We start from the raw sequence: 21033 nt of genomic DNA, 5'->3' as shown, positions 1-21033 counted from the left end.
GGATTTAGGAGAGGAAACTCAACAGCAGTAAACACTTAATATCATCAAAATGAATCTTGCAACGGATAGTATTTTCAGTTGTCATTTTTCAGTCACAAGGTTTTGTGCCTCAGATTTGAGAGGATAGAGAGAGAAAACATAATGGAGAGAATGTAAAGAGTTTGAGATAGCTCTGAAAGTAGTATAGACAGATACAGTGTGTTTGAAAAGGTTATGTTTCCAAACAAATGCAAAATACATGTTTCATGCAAGGTACTTCATAGTGGACTGTTTTGTTTAAACTTTATTTTCTTCTGGCTCATTTTCATGTGTATTAGTTATCTGCCAAAATTTGCGACTGAAAAGAAACAATACAGTGTAAAGTGAACTCTAACCTATTTGTCAGATATAGGCAATCCCAAGAGCAAATTGTGGAGCTATATTTTATGTGTATCAATAGAGTAGGGGAGGTGGAGTGAGTGTGGTCAGCTCACTTGTGTCTATCTCACATTGCAGTGAATCAAACATTGGATCGCAGTTAGCAGTGCCTCAGTGACAAAGCAGCCAAGTTAGCAGTGCAAAGGAGTCTAAGGAATCTAAGCTCACAGACGGAAAAACTCGTAAAAGTTGTGAATGAGACACATGGGTCTGACATGTCCTGTACACCTCAAAATGGTGCTCCAGTACAGTCAGTTCCAAGTGTCAACGTTCACTTTTCATGTGCTTTTACCCTGTGGGGTAAGATATTGTGTAGCTGAAGTGTTATACAATGAACAGCAAGTCAGCTACATATATAAAAGTTCCCTGCTCTCTCAATCTCTCTTTCTCCTAATGGCAGACTTAAAATAATAAAGAAAAGTTAAAACATGTTAAGACTCTGCCACCTTCACCAATAGAAGTCATTTGCAGCCAAGGCCCCCATGGAAGACTTTTCCTTTTGCTTTCATTTCACTCATGGGATGTGAGGTTCATTGGCTGGTCATCCCTAGTCACCCTTAACAAGGGCACTTGTGAATAAAATCAATCTATCTATTTCTAAAAAAATACGTCAAGGCATCTTCCTCACCCCGTCTCACCCTGTCTCTTCCACTTCCCGCTCCTCCGCCCTTGAGCCCCGCCCCTCCAACCGCCACCAGGACAGAACCCCACTGGTCCTCACCTACCACCCCACCAATCTCCATGTATAGCGCATCATCCGCCGTCATTTCCGCCACCTCCAAACGGACCCCACCACCAAGGATATATTTCCCTCCCCTCCCCTATCAGCATTCCGTAAAGACCACTCCCTCCGTGACTCCCTCGTCAGATCCCTCCCCCACCAACCCAACCTCCACTCCCGGCACCTTCCCCTGCAACCGCAGGAGGTGCAAGACTTGCGCCCACACCTCCCCCCTCACCTCCCTCCAAGGCCCCAAAGGAAACTTCCATATCCGCCACAGATTCACCTGCACCTCCACACACATTATCTATTGCATCCTCTGCACCCGATGTGGCCTCCTCTATATTGGGGAGACAGGCCGGCTACTTGCGGAGCGTTTCAGAGAACACCTCTGGGACACCCGGACCAACCAACCCAACCACCCTGTGGCTCAACATTTCAATTCCCCCTCCCACTCCACCAAGGATATGCAGGTCTTTGGACTCCTCCATCGTCAGACCACAACAAAACGACGGTTGGAGGAAGAACGCCTCATCTTCCGCCTAGGAACCCTCCAACCACAAGGGATGAACTCGGATTTCACCAGTTTCCTCATTTCCCCTCCCCCCACACTGTCTGAGTCAAATCCATCGAATTCAGCACCGCCTTCCTAACCTGCGATCTTCTTCCCGACCTCTCCGCCCCCACCCCAGTCTGACCTATCACCCTCACCTTGACCTCTTTCCACCTATCACATTTCCGACGCCCCTCCCCCAAGTTCCTCCTCCCTACCTTTTATCTTAGCCCTCTGGACAAACTTTCCTCATTCCTGAATAAGGGCTTATGCCCGAAACGTCGATTCTCCTGTTCCCTGGATGCTGCCTGACCTGCTGCGCTTTTCCAGCAACACATTTTCAGCATCTTCCTCACCCCCTCATATACAATCTCATCATATCTGCCATAAAACACAACCAAACCTTTTCATCTCAGACAAAAATGATGAAAAATTGCATTCAAGGACTCTTTAACCAGTTCAATTGTTTCCTACTGGGGTGTTTCAAAAATATCAGGTGGTCTACAGATGTTAGCACGTGCTCATGACAGAGCCGAGCATCATGATGGCATCATCATCACTGACAAAAATGACCCTAAGCTTCCAGGTGTCTACTGCTTCATATACCCTGGCCAACATCTCTGTCTCAGGATTGCTGCAGTCAAGCTGGGCGCAAGCTGAAAGAACAGCACCTCATTTTCTGTTTGGGCACTCTATAGCCTTCTGGACCTATTATCAAGTTCAACATTTTTAAGGTTTGAGCACCTTCCCCTGTGTGGCTTTCCCCCACTGAATCCCCACACCAGGCCTTGTTTCCACATGAGCTGCTATCACACAAAACGCAGTGTCAGCCACTAATGGTCCCCATTAACAGCCATTCATTCTTCCAGGCTGACCTTTACCCATTCCTTTGTCTATCCGATTGTTGTTTTTAGATTAGATTCCCTACAGTGCGGAAACAGGCCTTTTGGCCCAACAAGTCCACACCAACCCTCCAAAGAGTAACCCATCCAGACCCATTTCCCTCTGACTAATGCACCTAACACTATGGGCAATTTACCATGGCCAAGTCACCTGCTCATCTTTGGTCTGTGGGAGGAAACCTACGCAGACATGGGGAGAATATGCAAACACCAGACAGAAAGTTGTCCGAGGCTGGAATCGACCTAGGGCCCTGGTGCTGTAAGGCAGCAGTGCTAACTACTGAGCTACCGTGCCACGCATTAATTGTTCTTTCTGAGTAATTGTTCTTTCTCTTTGGGCTGTATCTCCACATACAGTTTATTGCTCCCTCCTCCCCACTGACCCCATCTTCTGCGTGAATAGTAGCCTTTTCCTAGCCACCGTCAGTTCTGAAGAAAGGTCACTGGACTTTGCTTTCTTTCCACAGATGCTGCTGAGGTTTTCCAGCAATTCCTGTTTTATGTTTCTGTCATGATGATGCTATATTGCCACACGGGTCAGTATCCTGTACTTAAAATTCCCGGGGGGGGGAGGTGGCCGAGCGGATTTGGGCCTGTAAAATCTAGCACAAGGCCACTTCATGTGAGAAACATTTTAAAGTCACAAGTGTATCAATTGATTGTCCTGCAATTGGTGTGAAACTAAAGTTTAACTGCAAATTCGAGTTGTCCCTTTAAGGCCACTGCTCAAAACAGATCAATCTGAGTAACTGCATCTATTGACAGGCTACAGAGTCACAGGGATGTTACAGCTAGTCTGTGAATTTCAGGTTCCACTGACTGACTTTCTATTTCCTTCATTTTTAGGTTTTCTTTTGCCCTTTAAGAAAAGTGAAAGGACTAATGTATGAGAAGCAAGCATTAAGCGGAAGTTGAAGGTGTTCTTTATAGTAAGCTAAACCATGGAATTTTGTTGGGACAATTGTTGGAACAACATGTCGCATTTTGCATCATAGAAGCATAGAGATGTACAGCATGGAAACAGGTCCTTCGGTCCAACTCATCCATGCCGACCAGATGTCCTAAATTTACCTAGTCCCATTTGCTAGCACTTAACCCATATCCTTCTAAACCCTTCCTAATCATATACCCATCCCGATGCCTTTTAAATGCTGTAATTGTACCACCCTCCTCCACTTCCTCTGGCAGCTCATTCCATAAATGCGCCACCCCCCTGTGTGAAATATTTACCCCTTAGGTCACTTTTAAATCTTTCTCTTCTCACCCTAAACCATTAGAACAATAGGATTCTACCGCCTTAAAGATTATTCAACCTATCATCACACTCAAAGTCTAATATCATTCCATATTCATGTCTTTTTCCTTGTTATTTGAGTATATATCAAGTAAATATCCATCCTCTTTGCAAAGTCCATACATCACAGCTGCTTCCAGATCTTATTAACTTTGTGTGAAAACATTACTTCCCATTTCCCGTTCTGTTCCGTGGGCAATTACTTTCAATCTCTAGCTTCTGATTACTGATACACTTGATTGAGAAAATAGTTTCTCTCTTGCTCTCTATTAAGCTTTCATAAACTAAACATTTGTTTTTTGCTGTGGGAGAGAACACTCCCAGCTTTTCCAAGCTTTCCATTCAACTGAAGTTCCTTATCCAGGATGTACTTTAGTATTTCCAGGACCTGGATACTTTTCTTTAAAAAGAGAATGATTTTGTTTACAAGATTTACTAACCCAGACAACAAAACGCTTGAAAATATTACATACATTTGGAGGACTAATCCATAGCAATTCTCTAATTGGATCTGGGATGTTAGTGACATTTACAAATTTATGATGTGTTGATAATTAGCACTTTTAACAGCCATTTCCAGATTTTTAAACAATGGAATCATAGGGCTGAATTTTATGCCTCTTTGTTCCGTCAGTGGCTTGAGGTGTGTACATAAAATATATCAGGTGATCAGCCCATGTCCTTCCTCCCTGGCCCTGAACCATTACCCATGATACATGGATTGGGTAAGGTGCCAACTAGGCTAATCATACTATAGGCCTATAGAGCTCCTTAATGTCCAATTAAGTGGCAATTAAGGGCCTCATTTCATCTGCACTGCTGTAAACTGCTGAGCAGTGGCCAGGAGGTCGGAGTGCAAAGGCAGGCATGGTGGCTAAGTGGTTAGCACTGCTACCCCACTGTGCCAGAAATCAGGGTACAATTCTACCTTCGGGCGACTGTCTGTGTGGTGCCTGCATGTTCTCCCCATGTCTGCATGGGTTTCCTCCCACAGTCTAAAGATGTGCAGATTAAGTGGACTAGCCATGGGGAAGGCAAGGTTACAGGGATAGAGTAGGCCAATGGGTCTGGGGCGAATACTCATTCTCCAGCCAGTCAAATTTGCTAGTTCTTTTTAAAGACTGTAAGAACTAAAACTCTGTACTTCCTTACCTTTTTTCAATATCACAACATTGCAATTATAATTTAAATTAATGGATGCACAATCATGTGAAATCCACAAGAGTTCCTATAAAGTCTTCGTAGCAGAGATTAGCAGAAAGGGGTTAAGTTTTAGCACACAGTATTACACAATGCAATGTACCAGGCAGAACAGTTTTTGATATAAAGCATAGAGACAGTTAATCACCTGTATCTTTATTAGGAAGTGGATTGTAAAAGAAAACATTGCTAGATATTAGTCCATTAAGACAAAATCAAAAAGTTGGATTTGGAGGCTGAACAAATTGAGAACAAAAGGAGCGATAAGAACATCGACCCTGATGTCTATCGATACAGTAACTTGACGGATTGGTCATAGGAACAGCAAAACCAAAGTTATTCATCCACTTCTTGAGATTGTTCTTTTTTTGAAAAAAAAAACTCTTTCTGGAATGTGTGCATTACTGGAAATGCCCCTATTTATGCAATTGAGGAATAAATTCTGAACAAAACCATGGGCTGAAAGCATATCATGTACACCCAAGTGAAATGACACATTCAGAAGTGAAATTCATATTTCAAAAGATGGTGGACATAAGAATCAATAATTTGCAAAACTGAAAGCCACAAATTCTGCCGATGCGGACTTTAGAAAAAGTACATCTTTATATCAAATACTATCAAGTACCTTTACTTATAAGTTCAGTCTTGCATCAAAGCAACCCTGAAGTAGTTTTGAATAGTCATCACTGAAAACTGCATATGTGCTTGCTGAATTTCCATACTTGGCAACAGAATAAGTTTTCAAAGAGATAATTGCAGTCTTTAACTATATGTAATTTGTACACCTTTTAATGACCTTCCGTTTGACCTCATTTTGGGGCAAATGCCTAGGTTGTCACTATCCTATTAGATATGCCTTGCTTGAGGCCATGAGATTACACAGATATAATTTAGATTAAAAAGCTGCAATCAATGAAATACAAGTTAACATACTTAACTTTCAATGAAGGATTGAAGTGGTATTAATTATACAGGAAAATATGTTTACAGTCCTTTATAGCCTAATCTGGCATTGAAAGAAATAATAAACACAGAAATGATATTAAACTGTTTGTTTAAAAAAAACCCACTTGGAGTAACGCTTAGTACTGCAACAAATATTTTAAACATTTGTTATTGTAGCAGTGCAAAGCACATCATCAGCAAAACAGAAGATAATGTTTTCCATTATTACATGAATTTGTAACTGCCCTCAGATTCAAAGCATGGCTATCAATGCATCTTAATAACATTAAATAGATTAAGATTATTCAATGATAACTTTTTTAGACTAAATAACTAAAAAAAAGTTAAGGTGCAAACATAATTATTTCAGCTAATGTACTGACATGGCTTTCTTCACTATGATAATTCTGCACCACTATAGAGCATTTTAATTTTCTTTGCTTAGAAGCCATGAATCTTGAAACATAAAACTTAAGAATAAATGTCAAATACTATACTTCTCATGTGGTTTTTCATTCTATCTCACTTCCCGTACCAACCACAGTTCTGTAAAAAGCATTAAACTCTGGTCGACAATACATTTTTAAAGTATGCATAGTAAGGATGGGGGTTCATTCCAAGATCCAAGTAGAAAATGCAGTGACATGTCTAGCTTCCCAATTTTACATTGTGAAACTAACCTTTGAAAATTACGTCTGAAAAGAGCACAATTTACATTAGACTTCAAATAAAAACATGTGTTATTAATTACTTCAAACTGTTCCAAAGAAAAAGACAACAGAAAAGTTATTACCTTTAAAACCTTTGATATGATAATCATTTGGCTAACATACATCAAATGTGACTAATAAATTTAAACTTTTGTTGCATATATTAAAGTAGTGCTTGATAATTTTGGATTTGCATTCCTACATCAATAAATGGAGCCATTATATCTTGAGCTTTAACTTGGAATTTTTCTATGTACAAGCCCTAGTGCCAGCCAGGAAAAAAAATGATTTCCATAACTCAAACACAAAGTACTTCCTACAGATTCCCACAGGGATTCAAAAAACCTCTCATGCTTAAATGCTGCGAGCTATACCAAAATTTATGTGTATACATACTTTCATTACATGCTATAATAGATTTTCCACTATTTGCCCATTTTGCATGCTTCCTTTCAATAAACACTTACATTAGGGTCTCAGTGAGTTAAATTTAGGTAATTAAATGTGTTGCACAATGTGAGAAAAAATGTTAGACCATATTAGTCATGCCACACTATAATTCCACCAGTTATGTCTGACAACATAACTTGGGAAATGTTTAAGGCAGTTGTATGGAACTCTTCTGTTCCTGACTGCAGCAGGGGCACAAATACAGCAGAGGAAAGACAGGAATGTAATATGAGACATTACATGTTCATGAGTTAATTTTTTTAAAGAGTAACTTCAATTAATATACCTTATATCTCCACAGCATAGTTATTACAATTATATTTAAACAGGACAAACTGAGTATGATAATTCTATTTTTAGAACCATCAAATATGAAACAACAGATATAAATCAGAAACTAAGTCTGTCTATGTTGATATCCTGATGAAGGGCTTATGCCCAAAATGTCAATTTTCCTGCTCCTTGGATGCTGCCTGACCTGCTGTACTTTTCCAGCACCACATTCTTGACTCTAATCTCCAGTATCTGCAGTCCTCACTTTTGCCTTTGTTGATAAATATCTACCCATTATTATTCTATACAATATATTCATAATGTTTAATAAAAAGAATACAACATGCAAAGCAAACTTAAATTCAATATGTGCATCCCTCAAATATGAAAACAACACTGACATTAGTTCCAGAAAATAAATAAACCTATAATATTCATGTACAAATAATAATTTAATTGCTTCACTCATATGAATGATCTCACTTCGGCACTAAAATAAAAAAGGCCCAAATTTAATTGACTCACGATCCAACCTGGAAAGTTAGTCTACAGTATGCCTTATTGCTGAACATGTCAAAATAAGATTAAGGGTATGGATGGCAGGGACAAGTTATTTGTACAAGTTGTCGGAGTCTCACATCTCTACTTCATATGAACGCCACTTCGTTGGAAAATTGTGTCAAGTTTCCAATCAAAGTTTAGGGGTGTGGAGGGGGGGGGGTAGTGGGGAGAGTGGAATACACTCCCTGCTCTGCAATTGATCAATTAAAGAAGGTGGTCAATATAAACTTTATAATAAAAATGATTCATTTTCCAATGAGGCCTACGTACACTAATTAATGAGACTGCACGCGTTGACTTCCACACTTACACCAGATCTCTTATATAATCTGCTGAAACAAGATGGACCAGCTTTCTCATTAAATTGTACCTGTGAGCGTGTAAGTGGAAGGTGTTTTGTGGATCTCCAGTAGATTAACTAAGGAAACCGAGAAAGAAATTATAAATTGCCATTGTGGTGTGAAAGAATTATTTGCCTACATTATGTGGTTTTATATGCAGCTTACCTGTTATCAAAATGTGACTTTTTGATTTACTCATGCTTAATTGGACTCTGATTATAAACTGATATATTTGCTTGATAAGCCTGTAATTCATTTTAAAGTCGTTTGGATTTTCAAAAAGTCTCAACCGGTACTTTTTGTGCTCGACTAGCTAATTTGTGTTAACTAAAACTCAACATAATTTAACTTAAAGTAACATCATTGCCCACCAATGATATCCCCCCTAAATTAACATCTTCAATTTTAAGCAATCATCTCCTTATTTGATAAAAAATCCTAAACTATTTCTAATTTATTGTGTTAGAGGTTGCTGTAAAAATAATGACACATTAAATAGTGTATACCTCTGACTGTGGGTAAACAGTGCACCAACTTCAGGCAAAGAGTAGAAACACTATTAAATGTAAATATTCAAAATGTATGAGGCGTTGCTCTCACACTAGTCTCACAAAATAGCATCTCTTCCTCAGTCTCCCTGTTTTACTTGGAAACCTGTGGCATTTTGCTGTATAAACTTGCAGTATTCACTACAAGAAGTTAAATCTTGCCACGGAAATCGCAAATATGCTTTTAATGACATGCTAATTATAAAGCACAGGAAATGAACCTCTCTGTTACTGAAAGTGTTTGGGAGTGTGGATTCTCATTCATTCAGATTTTGAATTTTTTTAGGGAGGTTTTAAAGATGTCAAATTTTAAAACTTTACTTCTTATGTTTCCTAATTATTTTCTCCAACTCTATTATCCAATTATTTTTCCCTCTCTGTATCTGATGTGACATTGAATTTATGCCCTTAATTCTGACCCTTCACAGTCCTTCCTGTATTTAGTTGCTAACCTTGAAATTTTCTTAGTTAACTAAATATGAAAACTTAATGAAAGCTCACACCAAACTATGAAAGAGGAATGCCATTAAAAGGGTAAAAACTTATAACTGCTATATGTTCATTTGTTTGAATTACTTAAATGAGTCAGAATTCCATAGTTGTTAACTCACTGTTTTGCGAAAACCATGTATTATCATATAAAAATTATAATATTGCAGGCAACAATGCCATTGCATCCATTTCTTGTATTCATTAAGTGGAATCAGCAGCGTTTAAAATATACAGCAATCTGATAATATAATTCAAATATGTAAAGAAAGGGAAGCAACACTCAGATATTTGATACTTGTCTGTACACAGTCCATCAAGATTGATCCAGTGAAGTTTGCAGAAAATTGCATTGCTATCAAGAGACAGGCAGAGGTACGAGTTGCATACTTTAGAAACCAGACTACACTGTAAACTCCACAAGTACTATTGATAGGCGACATCTAACCTCTAGTTAAGAAGTTGGAGTAATGCCAAAGCATTGCAACCACTCAAATATGTGGTTGGCAGTGTCTAGTAACACATAAATTAAGCAATGATGATGGATTAAGAGGAGAAAATGTAATTTAACGGTGATACATAACTAAATATATACTTGGAATTCTTTCCATATTTGTAACGTGCAATGTGACGTGCAAAAATGGTGACAAATAGTTACTCAGAAATACTTTTGGTTATATTTTAAAGTAGCTCACACAAAAACATATTTCAAGTGTGCAAATTAAATTTGTGAAAATATTTACATGCTCTTCTATAAGACACGCACACTTTAAAAACAATACCTCCATTTTTGATTTAGCCAGAGTATACAAGTTTCCGGCAAAGTTAAATATATTGATGGTGGTTGGTTAGGAAATTTAGTCCTCTCATTTTTCCTTGCCCACACTAGACATCAATATATTCTACAATCTCTTAAAATATCAGGTTCTGTAAATAAAGCTCCACAACACATTCTGGCTCAGGACATCCTGTACTATCTCACTCGCTTGACAACAATAACTCACATGTATCATCTTAAAGTCAACCCATTGGGAAGCAAAGTATTGCAGCTATATAAAGAAACTGAAATGAGAATGCTGGAAATACTCTGCAGGTCTGGCAACATCTGTAGAGAGAGAGAAAAATAGTTCATTTTTTATGCTGCTGACCTTTTCTCAAAACTGGAAAAGGCTAGAACCATAATAAATTTCAAACAAGTGAACGGTGAAGGAGGTGAGTTGGGTGAGTTAAGGGGTGGAATGGGATGGTGGAACAAAAATGGAAAGGAGATCTGAGATTCAGGTAGGGCAGGAGAGACTAAATCACAAAAGAATTGGTGGGTCAGAGGCAGTGGCAATGTGATAAGCAAAGAAACTAAAGGTGTGGCTAGAGGAGATGTGATAGCAGCTGTTCACTGAGTAAGCCCCCTTTAAAGGATGCAGCTTAGAGACAATCCCTTGGCCCTTGCCTGGGAGATGGCAAGTTTGTCAATATCTCATCAGTGGAAGGTTAGCAGCTATTGCCCTGGCAGCCGCTCTGAAGAAACACAAGGCCATAAACCACCTCCTCCAACTACCTTTTTGTCTGAAATGGCCTTGCAAGACAATAAGTTGGATCAAACAGCTTCAAAAACATCCAAAAGGAATGAAACTGGATGACCCCCCCACCCGACTGGACACCCTACAAAATCTTTCTTTCTAACATATGGAGCTTCATAAATTGTGGTTGGGCTAGACCGTTGCCACCAACCCTCCTTCCCAGTTAATCTCAAAAACCCTAAGAGATTATTTGTCACTTATCTGTCTACTTTTTCTTCCTGCAGCCCAATCATACCTATGATGATGTGGTAGACATTGGAAGAAGATGGTGAAAGAGAAGCAAATGAAGGAGGAGGAGGAGCTGTGTCATTGTTTCTCTCCTTAGTCATTTCTAAGATTAAAATTGAGGAAGGGAAAAAAGGAAGAAGAAAGGACAAATCTAATGATAAATTGCAGACATTTCAACTCAAAACATGCATACATATCATCCTCTGCTTTGAACCCCCTCTCTAATTTACCACCAGTGATACTTGTTCCCTCTGGTCCAGGCATTAACTCAGTAAATCTGAAGTTAATTTTCAAGGCTGTATCACAACTAACTGGTGTATCTCTCAAGTGTGCAGCTGTTCCTTCTGGTATCTGGGATTAACACAGGTATTTGACCTTCCCTGTGGAAAGCAATGAACTAAATAGCAACTTCACTGGAATCCCAAGGTCTTAAGAGACTTCTCGAGATCAGCCTGTCTGTTCACCTCTTCTGAAATGTAGACCACAGCTCTAGATTCAATGGAAGTAATGAAAACTGAAAAGCAACATTAGTCATAGCTTCTTTGTCATAATGATTTCTGTCTTCCAGGGCCTTCAAGTTGTCCTCAGGCCAGCCAACCTGCTCATCAATGGGGCCACCAAATTAGGACTAAAACAAAATAATGATAAAATTCTGTTGGATACTAATGTTATTAGGGGAAACATACATCGGTAACTTTCCTTTCTGTACCACCAGGTCGGTGGAAGCAGGCAGCCCAACAGCAGACTCAAGCCAGTAGCGCTTCATACTGAGAAACAAGCCGCTTCAGGACAAGTCTCGAAAGCATTTTTTTTGTGTGAAGTATCTGTAGCTAACTTCAACTAACTAACTTCTTTCTGCAATCAAGGTCTAGTAAGGCAGAAATATATGTCCATTGGGTGGAAAGAATAGGTGGATACTCAAACTGTTATAACATTGAATATACTTTCATACGCTATTTTGTTATGGACAGTAGTTAGAATTGGATAGGGAAAGCTGCACTGCTCAGAAGAGGAAGTGGCATTATGGTAATGTCACCAAATTAGTAATCCAGGCTAATGTCTAGGGACAAAAGTTCAAATTCCACCATGAAGGCTGGTTGAACTAAAAGTTAACTAATAAATCTGGAATTAAAAGTTTATCTCACTAGTGATGATCATGAAGCACTGTTGTCAAAAACATTCCTACTAACCTTTCGGGAAGGAAAACCACCTGATCTGGCCAATGATTCCAGACCAACAGTAATATGCTCGATTCTTATAACCCCCACTGAAGTGGCCTATCAAACTGCTTCAGAAACATCCAAAAGGAATGCAACCGGATGACCCCCTAGCTGGACATCCTACAAAATCTTCCTTTCTAACATATGGGGCTTCATAAATTGTGGTTGGGCTAGATTGTTGCCACGAACCCTCTTTCCCAGTTATTGTTAATCAACCTGTTCAGAGATGTTATGATATACTTCTGGAGTGGGATTTAAACATAGGATTTAAACTCCTGGCACCAAAATAGGGACACTGTCACTCTACACAAGAGCCCCCAATCCTCCTTTCTATATTTAAGGGCCTATCTAACTAGTAATGGTAGAAGATTAACCACCATTGAATCTTAAGAGAAGAGCCACTTGTGTTAAACAACAAGAAACATGATGACATCAGTGTGCTGTGGGAGCCAAGAAGAGAAAAAATCCTACTCACCCTCACCTTCACCAATATATCTGTCATTGATGCATATGTCCCTGCCAGTACTGGTGGGAGCAGCCATCGCACAGTGCTTATCATCTTCACAGTGAGAATCTTCATATTGTGTTATGTGGCACTATCATTGTGCTACAGTAGGATAAATTCTGAACAGATCCAGCATTTGAAAACTGGGCATACAAGAGGCACACCTGGCAGAATTGTATTTAACCACAGTATGTAAACTTGTGTCCCAGAAAATCTCCAACCTACAATTACTGTCAAGTCATCAGTTCAATCCATTTTCAAAGATGAGTACAGGAGGGCATACCTAAGCATATCTAAAAATAAGGTGTCAACCTGTTGTAGACACAACACAAGACTAACGGCATGTCAAACCATGGGAGCAGCATGCAATAAATAGAGCTAAGCAATGCCACCACTCTCACACCTTGCAGTCCTGTCACATCCAGTTGTGATCAGTGGCAAATAGTTAAACAATTAACAGGAGAAAAGGCTCAGTGAAGGTTCCAACCTCAATGTTGTGAGAGTTCAGCACTTTATGCAAAAGACAAGGGCTGAAATAATTGCAACCATCATCAGCCTAAAATTTCAAGGCAGTAGCATCTCTCCTGGTCACAGAAAGGCCAAGTCAGGCCAAAGACAAATTGGCACTATTGGCAGATATTTGGCTGTCTGAACCATTCTTCAGGAATTTGGATAAACCTGAAGAGAAGTTCACTAAGCCTCTCGTCAAGGCTCAGCTAGCTGATCCACTAAATACTAGATTCAGCTCAAACTGAAACTGAAAGCAAAGGAGTTCTGCAATGCTGCTACATTAAAAAAAGGGATGTGAAGAGCAAGTGGAGACATCCTCACAGACCTGTAGGCAAAGGCTCACCAGATAATGGTGCTGCCCAAATGTTATCAAGAAATATTAAGGCCAGCTCATAAAATTCTGATGGCAGGACATGTAGGAACCTGGAAGACCCAAACATGTGAGATTCAACACTTCCATTGGGCCAGGATTTCAATGTGGTGCAGTAGTGAAAGACGTGCCATACATGGCCAGGTATGTGCAGCACAATCTACAAACAACTTCCATAGTAGTTTTCAGGGAACTATTTAGTGAGGCGTTAATAGACTGTGTGAAGCTTTACTGAAAACAAATGTGGGACACCAATACATCCTTGCCAGGTGTCATTCCTTTAAGAATAATTACTGCTAAGGTGGTGGTAGAAAAGCTAACTCACTTCATCACTCAGCATGGATTACCAATATGTCTAAAATCGTTCAAAAAGCCACAAGTAATCTGAGTAAGACACAATTAAAATCTTTAGCATACCAGCTACAGATTAGATTCCTTAGAGTATGGAAACAGGCCATTTGGCCCAACAAGTCCACACCGACCCTCCAAAGTGTAACCCACCCAGACCCATTCCCCTACCCTATATTTACACCTGACTAATGCACCTAACAATATGGGAAATTTAGCATGGCCAATTCACCTCACCTGCACATCTCTGGATTGTGGGAGGAAACCAAAGCACCCGGAGAAAACTCATGCAAACATGGGGAGAATGTTCAAACTCCACACACACAGTTGCCCAAGGCAGGAATCTAATGTGGGTCCCTGGCGCTGTGAGGCAGCAGTACGAACCACTGAACCACCGTGCTGCCCATAAGTGGACAATCTTTGCCAAATCCTCTCCTACAAAACAGCATCCTTATCATTTAGTCCAGGGAAAGTGACTTGAGAACAGTACCATTAAGCCTTCAAAGTTATTGATCATGGAATACTGTTATGAATAACCACATGATTTGAACAAAGCACTTTCTTTGCTGCTTGTCAGCTGACATTCACCAAATGAATCGACCGGTTTCAGCCTTTCTGAATTAGTTTATGGATGTGAGATAAAAGATCCCCTGAAAAAGCAAGATTTTATGTCCAAGTTATGGGAACGGGTCAGGAGAAGCTGCCAAGTAGCTCAGAGACAACTGAGAACATTTCTTCACAATCATGAAGGAATGGGCAGACAAACACATCAAGACCCAAACATTCACTTGATGAATCATAGGCAGGATGGTTCAGTGGCCCATATGGAGGAATTAAAAGGTTTGAAGTAAATTATTTGATTGATACCCCCAGATTGAATCATCAGCCTTAGGCACTAATACAACTGCAGAATACCGGTTTCTTTGACCGACTTCAATTCGGTGGGTTTGCATTTGTGCTTTCATCTTGGGCCACTTTCCCTGGCCTAAATGATAAGGATGCTGTTTTACAGGAGCGGATTCTCCTACATCCACGTCATGTTTGGCAAAGGTTGTACACCCTGGTTTCTTTCTACAGTCTCCTTTAAATTCTGTGAGCAGCCTTATTAAATTCCCTTGTTCTATATATAGATGTGAAAGTATGGTGCTGAACCTTTCTAATAGATCAGCGCTAGTTAACTAGACATCAGGAGACTCAATCTAGAAATTGCCTTGGTTTACTTCTCCCTTGTTCTATCACATTCATCATACTCTACTGTTCTTAGTACAAGACATACCTGCACATGCTTATCCTCCTCTTTGGGGTGGGGTTAAACCTAGAGTTTCAGTCAAGTCATTTCAGTGGGATTGGAAATCCAACTCTAATTGTCCAATGACATGTCCACACATGCCAGAACACCAGTCCAATAGCCTTTTGAACATTCCATGCCCTTCCTGTTTTGCCTTCATGAACTAACAATTATTGGTTAAACTATTCACTTTTCTCACAATGACTTTCTACCGAGAAATCCATTTACCTATTTGTCTGAGTGACAATTTAAGAGGGTGGATAATGACATTTCCATCTATGAAACTCTGTAAATTAGCTTAATATCTTTGCAAAGCAAGTCTCACTTTCATAATAAAATTAATAATTTTGTTACTTATTAGAGGAACTTTGTTGATGATTTTTAAATTCTAAATAGATAAAGTATATCAATGAATATTTTGGTAGCTGGGTGAAGTGTTTAAATTTGTGTTGTGACCACTGGAGTAGAGGAACCAGAGGGAGACAGTGCACTTCTCCTATTTTGGGCATGACATGAAAGAATCAAAGTCAGACATTTCATAGTAGGTGCTATTGTGTCTCTTACTGAGTGCTCCTTGAGTTCCCTATGGTGCTCCTTCAATTTCCTGATAACAGCATACAAGACAAAGCCTCATGAGATTGACAAACAGTGTTTACTTAGGATGTGAATTCCTCCAAAAAATCTGTCCCTGGTCTTTAGTCTTTCAAAAATGTGTAACTGCCAGCTGTATAACTTTGTATTTGAGCTATGGGGCTCCAGGTGGATCTGTGTAAAGATATCAGAAGAATTAAACAGCCGAATTAGATTGTTTTTTATATCTAGTCCAATCTGGATGTCACCCACTCTGATGTGCACCTCTGTCATAGTACATAATGGCCTATTTATAACATTTAAAATGTTGATACTGGTCCCAAATGTTTAAATTATGCCCTCGTTCTTGATTAAATTGAGGTCAACTGTGGACCACAATGGACCTATTTTCATTCCACTTCATCGTTCCTGCTCTCCTGATTCTACGTAACTTCGACCCTTACTCATCTGCATTTGAATTAAAGTCAACTTACAGTCATATCATCACAATCCAAGATGAGACAATAAGATTCATCTTGATCAAATTTAAAACCTTATGCACTGAATTAGTTACATCTGCTAAACATAAAATGCTGCCTTTGATTTATTTAATGAAATCCTACATGCAATGCAATACTCCTCTTTATACTTCAAAATCACAACCTTTTTGAAAGTGCAGATGTTACTGAACTGTAATTGTGGATCGTTAAAACATTACTACTTTTGTCTTTATTTAAAAGTGAATCGAAATTTGCAGTTGGACCAGAATTTCCTATTCACTGACACAGAATACAAGATGGTGAGCTGTCTAATACATTAACTACACAAAGATAAAGGATTTTTCTTGGCTTTTACTTTAAAATCCCATTATAGCCAACAGAAGCATAAATCACTCGATGTATATAATCCAGATTTCTCCAACACACATTCTAAAGCATTAAGTACGATTACTTGTATTTGTTTACAAATCAAAAGAGTAAGAAAAACATATTTAGCAATCAAGTTAGGTCTAACATCCAGCCAAAATATTGACCTCTTCATTTCTCTGCAAGCTGTCAAATTATTTTTTTGAAATTAATTCACTCATTTTAAACTGGTTTCTAGAGAACATAGGCCTGTAATAAAAATAAAATCAAATTTGCATATATTTGTTTTTATTGACATAAGGGAGACCACAGGGTGTGAGGAAATGTAACATTTACACTGGCTCAGTAGAGGTTAATCTTCTGAGCTGGGGGAGGAAGTAACATACACTATTCAAACAGAGTAAATGGGCATTTAATTCCTGCATCTAATTTCTGATATACTGATACTTAGCAGATGAGTGACCAAGAGTTCTATGGATCTAATGTGACAACAGCAAGTAACGTGAAATTTCACCCAAAAATGTACATTTAAATATTAAAATGCTCAGAGGTAAAATCTCACTGTGCAATATTAAGCCAGAAACTGAGAGTAATGTGGCTAAGATCTAATATCACACAATATTATCACACACTAGAATCGTGAAGATTACCCTGTACAATTTTAAAAAGTCGACTGTTTTGAAGCATAGGCTAATTTGAAGATATCCTACAGTTTCTGTAGGCAAAAAAACCACGGTTAAAGTAATTCTATACCTGGTAATAAATCTATTCAACATTGAAGTAAATCTAACCTTTTTTGTCTTATTTGTCTTCTGGTAGCTGTCTGACAAAGGCTTCTTCACTTCTTTCACTGCTAGTTTGGAGAAGAGTTCTTCAAATTCTTCAGCATCTTGGATATGAGGTTCTTCCAGTGATTCCCAGATGGTTGAGATATTGCCATCTCTGGAAATTATAAGATAATTCCTAACTTCAGTCATTGCATTTCCACAGCAACTAACCTAGAAGGTTGTCATATTGATTCAACACAAAGATTTGTAAACATAATTTAAAGTCTAAATCAAATAATTTTTGAGCAGCAGCACAAAATCTGTAAATAATCTGTGCTTTAGGTTTGTCAAGAAATACGTAATGAGGAACCTTGCAGCAATTTCAATAAATTGGATAAACAGTGAAGCATCACCATTTTCTCATTGGTGAAACAGCACGAAAGGCTTCCAATACAAGAGTCAGGAACAACACACTCATCTTTTGTAATTGCTTCGCCCACCATAAACGTTAAGCTCAAAACACAAACAAGCAGTATTCTTGCTTGAAACAAATCAACCCTTTATATATTTAGAAGAGAAGCTTAAAACATGTTTGACATCTTCCCAGTTTGATCACACTCCACCCTATGTGCATCCTGCCTGTTTCCCTATGGGCTGCTGTTACTTCCCAGAGGTATCACTCTTACTTGCCAACAGTAATGCAACTTGCAAGTTCCATGGAAACGACACTGAATATTGAAGCGGGTTCCATCATTCAAGGATTGTGCCCTCTGCCCTCCCCAGTTACCTACAAAGAGGCAATGCTTGGCTATTTTTATTTTTGCTTTGCAGAACATAAATTTCAACTTCAAAAACAGAAATGGCTGGAAAAGCTCAGCAGGTCTGGCAGCATCTGTGCAGAGAAATCAGACTTAGTGTTTCGATTTGAGTAACCCTTCCTCACTCGACCTGAAACGTTAACTCTGATTTCTCACCACAGATGCTGCCAGACCTGCTGCGCTTTCCCAGCAACTGTTGTTTTTGTTTCTGATTAACAACATCTGCAGTGCTTTCGGTTTTTATACAGATTTAAATTTGTCAAGCAACAGGACAGAAATACCTCTGTAATTCTGAAAAGCTCAATAGAGAGGAGAATTTTATCACAAGTTAAGGACAGATTGCATTTTAAAGGGAAAATGTCTGTAAATATGTATATTAATAATAACCAAGAGAAATACAAGAGTTGCTGATGTTTAAGACAGTGAACTTCTTTTACAAAATAAAAACTGAAAGAACTGCAGATGTTGCAATTCAGGAACAAAACAAGAAGTTGCTGGAAAAGCTCAGCAGGTCTGGCAGTGTCTGTGAAGAAAAAAAGAGTTAACATTTCAGAACTGAGGAAAGGACACCGGAGCTGAAACATTAATGCTGATTTTTCTTCATAGACGCTGCTAGACCTACTGTTCTTTTCCAGCAACTTCTGTTTTTGTAGCTTCTTTTACGAGGTCAGGCTGAGGAGGGCTGCAATTTTGAGACTTGGGGAAAACTGCCTAAAAACAGTGTTGCTTGAGCAATTTGAAAAGAAATTCAGCACTAGTCTTCTCTGAAAATCAGCCTTCTGACATCCCTCTCCCCTCAGAATGTAAAAAATTGTTTCAACAACATTGAGCCTAGTTTTTCCAATTGACAATTAACTAATCCTTTGAAGATCAACTTTCATCTACTTCTTTCCAAATGAATGGTTTTTAGAATAACACCATGATCTGAAAGAAAAATCAATAATTTTTCAAAATAGTTATGAGCTCATACATCCTCACTAATTAATCCTCATTTGCTGCACCCCATGCTAATCCATCAGCTCTACCTTATCCTCCAACTCCAACAGGATCTGGAATCTTGGAACATTTTTCTATTTGTTTTTTTACCTAACTTCCAATTTCATTCTTTAATCAGATATTTATCAAATCAACATTGTTACTCATCTGCTGTCCACTTCACCTCGAATTTTGCAGATGACACCAAAATTTGAGGTGTAGTGGACAGCAAAGAGGGTTACAATAGGATCTTAACCAGATGGGCCAATAGGCTGAGAAGTGGCAGATGGAGTTTAATTCAGATAAATGCGAGGTGCTGCATTTTGGGAAAGCAAACCTTAGCAGTACTTATACACTTAATGGTAAGGTCCTAGGGAGTGTTGCTGAACAAAGAGACCTTGGAGTACAGGTTCACAGCTCCTTGAAAGTGGAGTCGCAGCTAGATAGGATAGAGCTGCCAGAGGAAGTAGTGGAGGCTGGTACAATTGCAATATTTAAGAGGCATTTGGATGGGTGTATGAATAGGAAGGGTTTGGAGGGATATCGGCCGGGTGCTGGCAGGTGGGACTAGATTGGGTTGGGATATCTGGTCAGCATGGATGGGTTGGACCGAAGGGTCTGTTTCCGTGCTGTATATCTCTATGACTCTCTGATTCTACTCAGATAATTATCAAACTCATTTTTTAAGCAGTTATTAGCACAGTGTTATAGTAATAGTTAAGGTAGTGTATAAGTTGACTCCTGAATTTTGGCCAAAAATTTCAAACACTCAACTAACCCACAATCTCAACATTTCCCGAGATCACCTAGTTCCCCCCTCACCAACTCTCACTCACTTCCTGCATCCCCACCCAATTTTTTCATTTGCAACTTCCTGGCCTAACCCACCATAGAGTCATAGAGAAGGAAGTCAGCAAGATGAGACATGAGAGAGAGAATCAAACAGAGAGATGACTGAGTCAGTCGGGGAAGTATGCTAGCATTAGAAAGCCAGGTTCCTTTAAGGCTCAAGTCTTAAACAGAACAACTCCAAATTTAACTGCAAGCAGGTAATATTCATTACTTCGTATTTAAGAGTTCAGTTCCTCCCCAGTGGGGCTAGCTTCAGGACAAGCAAAAGGCCCAGATGGGAAAGATGGATGCTAATGTTTGTGTTAAGCTATAATTTTCAAAAAAAACTCTTGTAGGTCTCAGAAGATCTTTTGCTACTTAATTCAACATATGGCTATTGGTATATGAAACAATGCAGTGAATGTTGGACAAGAAATTGGCAAGAGTCTGGCAGAGAGTTAGTGAGTGGGAAAGCCAGCCAAGTAAATGGTGAGCAGGGGATAGTCTCAAGGAATAGGATGGGATGGGATGCTCCAAAATGGCAGCAATTAAGTCACACATATTCCATCAGTCCTGGCACAAAACATTTTCAACCCATTGCAAATATTACTGGTCTGTAAGTCAACACCTCCTTTTTGAGGGAAGATTTGGTCTGAAAAACTCAACTATTATGCAAGTAAATACAGTGACTGCTTTTGCTAGCATCTTCCACATCTCTGAGGTGGTGGCATTGAAATATTCGAGACCCCATTT

General features: G+C 39.1%; 1 protein-coding gene across 1 annotated transcript in view; it reads right to left on the bottom strand.

The window, feature by feature from the left end:
* LOC122553728 (formin) overlaps positions 1 to 21033 on the bottom strand; it is a 341853-nt gene that overhangs the window by 193159 nt on the left and 127661 nt on the right. The window contains exon 5 of the mRNA XM_043697991.2: positions 17681 to 17831. Within this exon, the coding sequence (XP_043553926.2) occupies positions 17681 to 17831 (151 nt within the window). The remainder of the gene's footprint in view (positions 1 to 17680; positions 17832 to 21033) is intronic.

Source organism: Chiloscyllium plagiosum, unplaced genomic scaffold (genome assembly GCF_037043375.1).
Source record: "Chiloscyllium plagiosum isolate Xiang-an unplaced genomic scaffold, Cpla_swu_hap1 HiC_scaffold_8, whole genome shotgun sequence".
In the NCBI taxonomy this organism is placed as follows: domain Eukaryota; kingdom Metazoa; phylum Chordata; class Chondrichthyes; order Orectolobiformes; family Hemiscylliidae; genus Chiloscyllium; species Chiloscyllium plagiosum.
Note: the sequence above shows the minus strand (reverse complement) of the source record. Positions and strands in the feature narration are given on the sequence as shown.